The sequence below is a fragment of the Ciona robusta genome, chromosome 10 (assembly GCF_009617815.1).
Source record: "Ciona robusta chromosome 10, ASM961781v2".
Lineage (NCBI taxonomy): Eukaryota > Metazoa > Chordata > Ascidiacea > Phlebobranchia > Cionidae > Ciona > Ciona robusta.
The window spans coordinates 3154371-3166431 of record NC_143244.1 but is presented as its reverse complement, the minus strand read 5'-3'; the positions used below and the strand labels follow the sequence as shown (position 1 = coordinate 3166431).

General features: G+C 32.1%; 1 protein-coding gene across 3 annotated transcripts in view; it reads left to right on the top strand.

The window, feature by feature from the left end:
* The window catches only part of LOC149729575 (polycystin-1-like), a 50943-nt gene that overhangs the window by 679 nt on the left and 38203 nt on the right, over positions 1-12061 (top strand). The window contains exons 3-21 of one of the 3 annotated variants that reach the window (XM_089885697.1): positions 98-163; positions 480-551; positions 949-1020; positions 1278-1346; positions 1867-2036; positions 2256-2416; positions 2814-2939; positions 3373-3450; positions 4490-4665; positions 4800-4957; positions 5868-6051; positions 6146-6308; positions 6658-6745; positions 6860-6969; positions 7273-7429; positions 7795-7904; positions 8376-8513; positions 9057-9193; positions 11721-11883. In XM_089885697.1, the coding sequence (XP_089741823.1) occupies positions 98-163; positions 480-551; positions 949-1020; positions 1278-1346; positions 1867-2036; positions 2256-2416; positions 2814-2939; positions 3373-3450; positions 4490-4665; positions 4800-4957; positions 5868-6051; positions 6146-6308; positions 6658-6745; positions 6860-6969; positions 7273-7429; positions 7795-7904; positions 8376-8513; positions 9057-9193; positions 11721-11883 (2398 nt within the window). Of the gene's footprint in view, positions 1-97; positions 164-479; positions 552-948; positions 1021-1277; positions 1347-1866; positions 2037-2255; positions 2417-2813; positions 2940-3372; positions 3451-3766; positions 3815-4489; positions 4666-4799; positions 4958-5867; positions 6052-6145; positions 6309-6657; positions 6746-6859; positions 6970-7272; positions 7430-7794; positions 7905-8375; positions 8514-9056; positions 9194-11720; positions 11884-12061 lie in introns of those variants that run through there. The other 2 variants (XM_089885698.1, XM_089885699.1) reach the window with 2 other exon arrangements.

Below are 12061 nucleotides of genomic sequence, written 5' to 3'. Positions count from 1 at the left end.
AACACTTTTTTCTTTTTTTCTGTCTTACCCTTACTGTATAATAAAAAGAAAAATAAAGTAATGTTTAAATATAAAGTTAATTTGTTATTTATTATAGCTACATGGACAATAACAGTCTTACATCATTGATATTGTCAATAGAAAGAAAAAGAATTCTGGAAATGTAAGTTGTGTATTTTATCGCCTGTTCTTTATCTGTTTTTTTGGTACAAAGTCTTTAAGATATATTTGTTTATTTTGGAGATGGTAATAAGTGATTTTGATACTTACATATATTGGGTTGATCATTATGTGTTTCTATTTTCCTTTGTTTCATGATATACATGTATGTACATTACATATGTTAATCATTTCCTAAATATTGTCACCATGTCTGTTTGTTTTACTTTACCGTGTACATTTTATTTGTATGATATTTCCTCATGATGTAACATGAACCACACACAAACCACAATCAATATGTTGAACTTATTTTACAGATCATTCAATAACAATCTTATAAAAACATTGACCGCTTCAAGTTTTTCTGGATATACGAGATTGGAAAAAATGTGAGTTAAGTTACTGAAACATTAATGTGCAACACATCATAGGTGATTAATATGCCGCAAAAGCAAACAAAAAATGTGTATTAGATATGGATAGACTCCAACACTGAGTAATCAATGTTGTATTATTTATGTAATCTTGAAACTTTTTCATTTTTATAGCCTACTAGTGTTTATTTTATAAGGTGTTTTGTAAGTTATTTCAAATACAATTGGTCAAGTTTAGTTTTAGACTGTAGATTACATAGGGTTTTGATTGATAGAACAATTCTTTCATATGCGTAGGTTTGCGTTGTGAAAATTTAATAAAAAGAAAAAAATTGCAATATCTTGTTCCTTATTATTATTTCTTCCAAAAAATGGCATATTTTTAATATTCAAGTTGTATTTTTACCTTCAGAGATTTATCGCACAACCTGATTGAATCAATTCCATCAGATTGTTTCGACCAAACACCAGCATTGGAGGAAGTGTAAGATTACAAAATTTGTATCACATTCCTATTGTTTGTTTTATTGCCTTTGTGTAAGGTGTGAAAACTGGTGTACAAGGTGGTGATGGCTTTGTTTAGATTCCTTTGTTCATGATGTGCTCATATCTCTGAAACATTTAAACTCATATTTTCCTGTAAGGCACACAATTTTTAACCAACAAATAAATTCAATAAAAGGAAATTTGTTTCTGTGATTTTTGTTGTCATTTGAATATATTTATTTTTATTTTATACAGAAATCTAAGTGGAAACTTGTTAAAAGTCTTGCCAGAAGATTTACTTTCATTACCAACATTAACAGACTTGTAAGTTAAAATCTTCAGTAAATAATGGAATGTTTTCGATGTCTAACGTTGTGTTGGTTCAAGGACTGAGTGAGCTACCTTCTGTTGAATTACTCAAGCACTTCCAACACAATAGTGTCTGAAATAACCCACACTCTTTATGCCTCTCCAAACAATCGTTTTATTTCAAAGATCACTCTTATTCAAAATGCTGAAGCACCTTCAAGTTAATGTGTTTCAATAACTTCATACTTATGATATGTTCAAAACTACTTTTCCAATATTTTAGATGAATTAAAAGCAAATCAGGTTTTAGGTTTATGAGATATTAGACTCCCAAATGTTTTAACATGCTTTTATTGTATAGTGACCATTGAGTTCTGTTAATTTGTTGTAAACTAACACTCGTTAAAGATAACCACAATGTGTTATGCATCCCTATCTAAGGTAGTGTTTAATGTTAATATCTTCATTCATATTTAACTTACCAAGAAAATATTGTAATTGAAACATATTCATGTTAAATGAAAGTATTTTTCAGGTGGTTGTCAGCAAATTCATGGGTTTGCAATTGTGAATTAAAGTCTCTCCAAACCTGGATGTTAGCCAACAGTGATAAAATTCCAGATATTTCACAAACTACTTGTGATAATCCATTATCAGTAAAAGGACAAAATTTGACGTCTGTTAATTTAACAATTGCAAGATGTGGTAAGTCACCTTTGTAATATAGCTATGTTTTTTACTTCTGAGTTGAATCAATTTCCTTTTCTTGACTAAACATTCATATACTGCCTTTTCCTTTTTTCAAGTCACCCATTCAGGTGAATTTCAATGCTTGAGTATATTTTAAGCAACCATATTAATGAAGTTAGGGCTTTTCGATCTAAAAAGTTTGTTAGTTTTTTTATTTTGAATTCATTCATACAGCTGATTCATTTATCTCATGTGCGTGGGATTTTGACAATTCTCAGACTGATTTTATTGTTTGGGAATATACTGATGTGAACGAAACAAAGATATACGATGATGATATGTGCATTGCGTTTTGCTTCTCTCACGGATATTATTATGCTGTTGTTAATGTGCTTGTGAGTACTAAGTATTAACACTGTCTAATTATTTTATAATTTGGAGCTTTTCGAACCATAGTTACATTTTATAATTTATTGAGAATAAAAGTATCCTAACTGTGGATTTAGAAACAATCATGCAGTTGCTAATTTGGTAAAACCTTTAGTTTGTTGTTTTGGTAAAACAACAAAATAAATAAATGTTAGGCATAAATAAAAAGTTTACAATCTACATTTCACACAAAACTATATAGCATGGCAAATAAGGAAAATTATTCTAAGCAATAACTATTGCAGCTGTAGTTGACCAAACCCAAGTAAATAACAAACCACTTTTGAATTTCAACCATTTTAATCTCTTTAAAGTTTTCCTCTTTAACTAGTCTAATTAAAATTTATTTGTAACCAACTACAGGATTCATCTTGCTTGTGTGCAAGTAAAGACACAGCGAAAAAAATCGTCAACTCAAACAGCAGCGAATGGGCAGCTTGTTTTCAAGCTTGTGGACAAACTAAACCTGTTGAAGCATGTGGAAGAAAGGTTAATACTTATTAGTGATTTTAAAGTTCTGTCATTGTTCAATGTTAAAACCTGCCGCAATAGTTTTTTAAAAATGAGACGAATAAAACTACAAAATTACATTTCATAAATAACTTTATGCATTTTATTTAAAAAAAGAAATTTAGTACAAATTTTTGTCTCATTAATCACTATTTTTGTTTAAAAAGTAACTGCTGTATCATTGTCACTGTTTATTTTTTTTGAAAGTCGCTTGTTACTCCAACGTCCAACCAAACATATTTAAAATAATTGCATACTTAACTCAATGTGTGCATTCTAAACTTAGTTTCTTAAAAATAGGCATCAGTTGTTTGAACATTGAAGCCTAAAAATTTACAACAAGCCAGTCATTTTGATCATGATGATCAAACCTTTAAATCAAATATTTAAAAATTACTTTATTATTAATCAGGGACTATACAACTCTGTGTTCCGTGCTTCACCTGAACTCACATTTGTTGGGCTGAGACCATTTTCTCAGAGAGAGGAGGTAACATATTGTATTCGGGTTCATTTATTGTTTGTATAATTGCAAGGCACATCAGGAGACCAGGGTTTTATGTCAGAGTTGCCCAATTACCGCTTATTTTATGCTTTAAAATAGTTTTGTTAAATTTAAACATATATAGATATATAGCTACATTACTTAATAGTATAAACTTTATATAACCATGGAAAAGATTAAACTTTGTAACCAATTAGAATGGTAGTTGTATACTGCAAGGTAGGAACAAAGGTTGGGTTACCTTATTTTATATTTTTACTTTATATAAATTAATTACATAGCTGTGGTTAATTATTTAAAGAATCTGTGATAACGATGCAGTTATGTGGAAGTGATCTTCAGTATATTGGTAATTGCTATTTATTTGGTGGTTCATTCAACATATTTAGCATGCTCTACTCATTTTTGCACGAGTTTATTTTATTTTATCAGTTTTACCACTTTGATCGCCAAATCTCCGTCTAAAATGATGGTCTTCCAAAGTTGCCATTTATAGAATAGCCTACTGTATAACAAAGCAAAAATAGTAATTAAAAGTTTTGTAAATATAAATTAATTTAATTAAACATGTGTATTGGATGTAACTGTGAAAATACCTGGCTATTTTTATTCACGATATAACTTTGAAAATATCTTTCTTTTCATTCACGTTTTACTAATTAATCTTTATTTCTTGTGCAAGTATTATATTAAATACTGAATTATTTTCCATGATTTTCATTATATATTTTGACACATTATTATGGTGGTATCTTGCTTATTCATGGTGCTGCATGTGGCATGGTGTGAAAAATATATATAAAAAATATTTTTGGTTAAATTTTAAAATTTTGTAATAAAGAGAGAAGTGTAATAAGCTGCTATTGAGCAGATAATGCTATCCAACCTCAATGTCGTACAGGGATAGGATTATTTTATTTATTTTACACAAAAATAATTAATAGTGGAAACAATTTTTTTTTTTAATATTAATATTCAAAATAATAATTCATCAGGTCATTTAAAAAAATATTCTCATTTACAGGTTGTTTTGACTGTGGTTCCCAAGATAGACATTGTGTATTCTTACATGTGGAATTTTAATGACTCAAGTTCTATGGTTCTTACTGAGGACAGAACTGTGAGACACAAATTTGCATACCCAGGAAACTACTGGGTGTCAGTTACTGCGCAAACTGGTGCAGGAAGCACAACGTACAGGTAAAATATAGGATTTGTTGTTTTGGATTATAGTCGTAGTATAGGCTATTTACTCTTTTTTTAATTTTTATGTTTCTTTCCTATTTATAACAAATGCAACTTTTACAAATATATTTAACTTTCATTATTCACAGTTTGTTTGTAATTGTTGAAGAACCAGTAAGTGAAGTCTTTCTTACCTGTGATAATGAAGTAAGTCCTGGTAAGTTACCATCTATCAACATTACACTGGATCACGGAACAAATTCTTTCATTTCATGGTCATTAATGAATAATGGAACCAAAGTTAATGGTAAATATGAATTTATTTAAAGTAAATACACTCTTATTAGTTGTAATAAATTCTGCCGATCTGATCTGGTGCTCACGATTTTTGTGTAAAGAAATACAGTAGGATCTGGTGCTACGAAAACAAAATAAACAAAATCAAGTTTAACCAATTAAGGAATAAAAGCTTTTTTAAACAAGAGTCTGACGATTCCATTTAGGGGAAATATATATCATTTATCATACAATTGGTTGAACTTGAATTTTGTCTATTACCCTTTTTCTAGCACCAGATCCTTACACTGTTATTATGTATCCTACTTCAGCATTGGCGCCGGGGGTAAAGCATTGTTTTGCATAAACCTCACTGGTAAGCATGTTTGAAAATCAAAAGAATAATGAGTAATTATACAAGCAAAGAAAGTTCCATTTAACATAGTTTTATGACAAATATAAACTATAAATTAACAGAAAAGCTTGGTTGACTAGATATTTTAAAACAACATTTCAAAAATTTTTTGTAAGCAAGTAAACCTTACTTAAATAAGATATTTTAATAGAAGTACTGCAGTCAGTTGAACCACTGTAGTTCAATATAGTTGTAGATTTAAACTACGAAATGTTAAAAATTAGAACTTTTAATATTTTTTAATTTCAGTGTTTTGCTACAGGTTATTAACTTCCATATGTTTTCTCACAATTTTTCCACACAGAAATTTAAATGACATGTCATTGCTACAAAGTTTTTAAGCTATGTTGTTAAGAGTGGTTTAGTTTATTATTTCCACCTTTTCGATTATTCAATTAAGTTTACAGTAATTAACAGTAGTTTTATTCTAAACTGTAAACTTTATTTTTGCTCTTCTTTTAAATGTTGCATTTATCTGGATCCTAGTTTTCTTATAAAAGTATTAAAAATCAAAATAACTTTGCAGATTGGACAGTTTGCCCGGCAGGATCAATAAAGTACTCCGCTAAGAAAACATGTTATAAATCATATGATTCGGAAAAATCATGGAGTGATGCACGTGATGCTTGTCTTCGTGAAGGAGGAGATCTCGTTGTGATTGAGTCTGCAGCTGTGGAACTTTTTCTAAGCACACATGTTTTAAAATCTCGGTTTGTACATTTTTTCGAATCGCAGAACTTAACTGTTTGTTACTAATTTTTCTAAAATCTGTTAAAATATTTCTTTGTTTAAACATAATTCCAGGACTTATTGGATTGGGATAAGTGACACTTATTACACACCTTCCAACAAGTTTGTTAAGTTACGAAACAACTTTATTCACGTCAATGGTAGAAGTGTCTACAATGAATATGAAAATTGGGATACAAATGAACCAGATACTATGCTAACTACAGAAGCACCCAAGGTAATTTGAAATTTAATTGATATTAACATATTAGATGGTTATGGGTAACTGGGTCAGTGGCGACAAACTTGCTTATTTTGTAATAATAATAAAATAATAAATAAGTAATAATGTCTTATACTGGTAAGTGGCTGTATGTTGGGGCTATTGGTTAGTGTTCGGGCTTACAACTTAGAGATTATCGACTTTAAACTTTGACCTGTCTACTTTATAGTTTAGGTTTTCAATTAATTTTACCAAAGTTTGTGTTTAGAATATTTGTTTCATTATTTTGCAATTTTTATTTTCGTTTGAAAGTTGACTCAAATATAGTTACTTTACAAAGCTTAACTTTTGTAATTATATCTAGGAATGTGTTGCAATGAATGTAAGCAGAAAATGGTCAACAGCAAAATGTGACGATCCTCATTCTTACATTTGTCAGTATTCGTCACAAGGTAACACTAAATGAGGTTTTGTATTCGTGGTATCCTATGTTATGTTTTGTCATACCAACCTAACTGTCTATTACAATCAAGATTAAAACATTTCATAATTTTCTTTCATTTCAGTTGAACTTTCATCACCAAAGCATCAGTTAGCTGGAACAGTTGTGTTTGAAAGTACTTACCCAACCGTGACAAATGTCACTGCAACAAGCATCGCTCCCAGTATAAAAATTGTAAATACTTTGTAACTGCCATCTAAAGAAGCTCTTCTTATTTTTTTGGATTTGTGTTGTTAAAACTGATTTAAATAGCATGTTGCAATGTCACTACTCAAAATCAATTCTAGAAAGTAGCTTTGTTAGGATTAAAATTGCAAAAAATTAAAATCTTAAAATTTATATCTGTTTACTCTATAATGACAATGCCTATGAAATCTACACCACATATTTTTTTGCACAGAAAAACATATGTCACAGCAACTAAATAAGTTTGTTTACAGTATTATTTTTTTTCTATTAAATTTAATTAATGTACAGAAGCACGTGATTTTGTTTCCTGGTATGTGGACTTTTGATGAAGGATTCATAAACTCATGGGAAGTTGTTGCTAAAGCTGCTTCATCGGCAGCTGTTGAATTACGATTCCAAATTTATCGACCAAAATGTAATACAGCACAACATCTTCAAATGCCAGGTGTTTATTTAGTTTTTTACTGTAAAAGTTGTAAAACAAATTATCCTGTATGGGACTAATCTGAAATTGCTTTTCTGCAATTCTTTATGCTACCAGTGTTTGAAAGACATAGATTTATTATGCGAAAAATATTGGTCTAAAAATATATTTTTAAAATTTGTAGTATGCCTGGCAGCATCTCTTTAAATTGTAAGATATTTTATTTCTAGGCATAATAATATAAAAGTGTAGAAAATTTTCTACTTGAGTTTTTAATTCTATATAAAAATGCAACATTTTTTTACTATATATATTTTATAATATGAATGTTTACTTTTAGCAAATTGATTTATTACATTAGATTAAAATTCATATATACCATACAGGTTGCTCATCCTCCATGCCATATGCAGCTTGTGGCACCAGCACTTGTTCACCAACCATCAAACAATGTCCTTCTGGACAACAATTTTGTTGCCTTACTAATAAATGCCAGGTGAATTAGATTTTTTTTATAAAATAGTTTAATTATTACACTTTTTATTTAAAGGTGTTATGCTGCATTAAAGATGTAGCATATATATATATATATATAACTTTTATAAATGTGTTTTCAAACAATATTGTTTGTTTACCTGGTCTTGTTTAAAAATAGTTTTAGCAGCAGGATAAGCAAAACAGTATAATGCTCCAATCAACCAAGATTGTAACTGTTAAAAATGCAAATTCATCAGATAACAAGTGAAATTATAATATAATAAAAACTTTGAAGTGTGGACTATATTTAATACGTCCAAAATTTGTATGTATGTTTGTTTTATTATGTTTTTGAGTCGACATGCAGATAGTCATTAGGTTAAAGTCGGTACAGAATACAGATAATCTGGTAGCACTCTATAATTCAAGATACTTGGAAAACTTTGCTAGTTTATTATCCATAACTCTTACTTTACATGATTTAATATAGTCTCCATACACATCATGCAATTATTATAATGATGAAAGTTCATCAAGACCTGCTAGACATTCGTCCAACATTCCCAACTACCATCTTGTTGCTGAATATCCGATTCAAATATCGGGAACTGCTGAACAATTGTATCAGGTTAGTATATCACTTCATGCTGCTGTGAACCATTTAATCTTTTAGTTGTTCTGATAATTTTTCAGATTTATTGATATAAAGCTTACCTGAACAAGTTTTTCACAAAGCATACATTTTATAGATATTGTACTTATTAAAAAAATGTTTCTTATTTTTTTATCATCCTATATGCTTACTTTTATTAATATGCTGCTATGGGTCAGTTAAGTTAAAAACTCAGTTTTATTATTTATTTTCACATGTTGTGTGTTGACGTTGTAAGTGTCACATAATATTTCGCAAGAAATATAGCTGTAAACAAGCACAGGGCTCGGTGTTTAAAATGGCTTCCATAAAAAAAATAATCATGCTCCAAATATTTTTCACTTTAAGTTTACTAAATACATTTTTAATGCTCGAAAATTATTTTAAATAATTAGTACCTCTAATAAAAGTACGTTGCTTTCCATTGGCTTTAAACTACTGGCATAGACATTGGTTCATTGTGCAAATCCAATATCATACCACCATGTGGTATAACTTGTGACACAAACTTGTTTTTAGCTTTCAGTTACTGATGAGCTACATGTGGAATCAGGTGATGTGATTGGAATTATGTTTACAAGTGAACTAGCTGCAGCTCCCTTTATACCTACATTGGCTAATCTACCAATAGTTTGTAAGAACAGTTCCCTCAGCAGGTAAGTTGTAAATATTCTACGTTTTAATCTCTGTCTACTACAAGTTGCTTATATTGTGGGCGTCAAGTGATAAGACGTTAGCCCACAGTCCGACTCCATAACATGTCCAGGTTCAAAACTCAGTTTATTCAACAAAACAGTTCGGGTTACAACGACAAAACAACAACGACGTCACGATACTCTCCGGCCTCCAACTGGCTGGTCCAGGCTCACACTGCCTAGCTGTACAGTACAGGGCAGGGCTTATAAAGGAGATAACTCAAAGGCGAGAACTCCCAAGGCGAGAAGAAGCGTTATACACGAGAAAACATTATACACATTATACAGCAAGGCAAAGTCTCTCAGCATTGTTACAGGGCAAAGTCTCTCAGCATTGTATATAAAGAACAATGATGTTATACATGGGTTACAGGAAACAATCTAGGCGCATACACATTATGCCAGCTGGCCAGCTGTTAAAGTTACACAACGCAAAATTCAATCTTTATGCATTAAGTTAAATTTAGATAATTATATATATTAAATATTTGTGCTCGGAGCACCCTCAACCGCTACATATAGGCTGGCCCCACCGAAAAATGTTTTCATACGCAGGCCATACGCGCGCATAGTTATCATTGTACCTCATCTTGAAATTGTTCGTCGCTACTTCACTGCGCTTCAGCAGGATTTTTTCACGACAGTCGCTACTTCCCTGTTTCAGCAGGATACTTTTCACGACAGTTTGTAGGTTGCAGATCGGCACCTTTTGTTTTGTAGTATGTAGGCTAGGCTCGATGAGGAGATTGATTGTACTTGCGCGTGCCTTTGTGATGATGAATCATGTAAGGTGGGGTATGCAGGCGATCGGTGCTCCAGCGGCAGCTTATTCTGAAAAACAAATTGGGGAAAGTACTACTGCAATAGAGATTGAATAACGTATACGAATAAAACGGTATTGGGTACGCTAACACGGTAACTTCCATTAAAATTCTTGGGACAATACATTATATTGCCGATAAAACTGCAATATTGATAGCGACGTGCTGGCTACGCAGCTTACGATGCAGGAGAGAAAATGAGATATGGATGGGTCACATAGATTAGTGGTGCCCGTGAGTACTGTGTCAACGCACAATGTAGGTAATATAGTAGGCGTAAGGGTCATCACGTAGGTTAGTGGTGCCCGTGAGTGTGTCAACTCACATGTAGGTAATATAGTAGGCGTAAGGGTCATCACGTAGATTAGTGGTGCCCGTGAGTGTGTCAACTCACATGTAGGTAATATAGTAGGCGTAAGGTTCATCACGTAGATTAGTGGTGCCCGTGAGTGTGTCAGCTCACATGTAGGTAATATAGTAGGCGTAAGGTTCATCACGTAGATTAGTGGTGCCCGTGAGTGTGTCAGCTCACATGTAGGTAATATAGTAGGCGTAAGGTTCATCACGTAGATTAGTGGTGCCCGTGAGTGTGTCAACTCACATATGACTAGAGGATAGATAGCAATGCAACCTGCAATTGCTCGTTGGGGTTAACCCATTTTAATTGTTAACCTTGTTGGGGTCGTGGTCTGACCCAACTTCACATTATAAAACATAAAACACAGTAATTCACCGTTGATTTTTCTTCGGAGGGCCTGTCCAGCGGGCTCAACCAATTGTTGTGGGTGCGGTACTTCAGTTGACCATTCGTTGCAGACTTGTATCGAGAAGGGCGTGTCCAGCGAGTTCACCATTTGTGGGCGTCAAGTGATAAGACGTTAGCCCACAGTCCGACTCCATAACATGTCCAGGTTCAAAACTCAGTTTATTCAACAAAACAGTTCGGGTTACAACGACAAAACAACAACGACGTCACGATACTCTCCGGCCTCCAACTGGCTGGTCCAGGCTCACACTGCCTAGCTGTACAGTACAGGGCAGGGCTTATAAAGGAGATAACTCAAAGGCGAGAACTCCCAAGGCGAGAAGAAGCGTTATACACGAGAAAACATTATACACATTATACAGCAAGGCAAAGTCTCTCAGCATTGTTACAGGGCAAAGTCTCTCAGCATTGTATATAAAGAACAATGATGTTATACATGGGTTACAGGAAACAATCTAGGCGCATACACATTATGCCAGCTGGCCAGCTGTTAAAGTTACACAACGCAAAATTCAATCTTTATGCATTAAGTTAAATTTAGATAATTATATATATTAAATATTTGTGCTCGGAGCACCCTCAACCGCTACAATATCATGTATTAGGTCGTTATGCTTAAATATGTATGCGATTCATTAATTAAAATCAATCTGCTCCTAGGATTAAATTTTTAAAATATTTTTTATTAATTATTTTATTTCTAATAGCTGCACATTTTGTAAAAAAGTCTTAGCTTTTGCACATTTTGTATAAAATTTATACACATTTTTTCGAATGTTTTAGACAGTAATTGGTTAGACCTTTAAGGGATCGAATTTTCACCTACAATCGTAATAAAGACGCCTATCCCTGACTTACATTCATATTTTCTTGTCAACTTTTAACTTTTGTTTTTCCATAGTTGGAGTCAAAGTGCCATGTTCTTCAGTTCTACAAGATCCCAAACTAAAATACTTAACGCAAGTCTAACATATGATTGGTTGGATTATTTATGGTGTGATGTGAGACTTCATTACACCAAACCATCAACTCCACACACAGCTTCATCTACATTCCTTATGCAGGTCTAAGATTAATTTAGTTAGTTGGCATTGGTACAGGTCTAGAATGGCAAATGATAAATGCTGCTATAAGGGATCAGCCTTGCGTTTTGCCTGATATCATGCAATAGGAATACCCAATATATGTGTGTGGGATATAAAGAAACTGTCATGTCTTACTTTGAATATTTTTTTTCCTTTC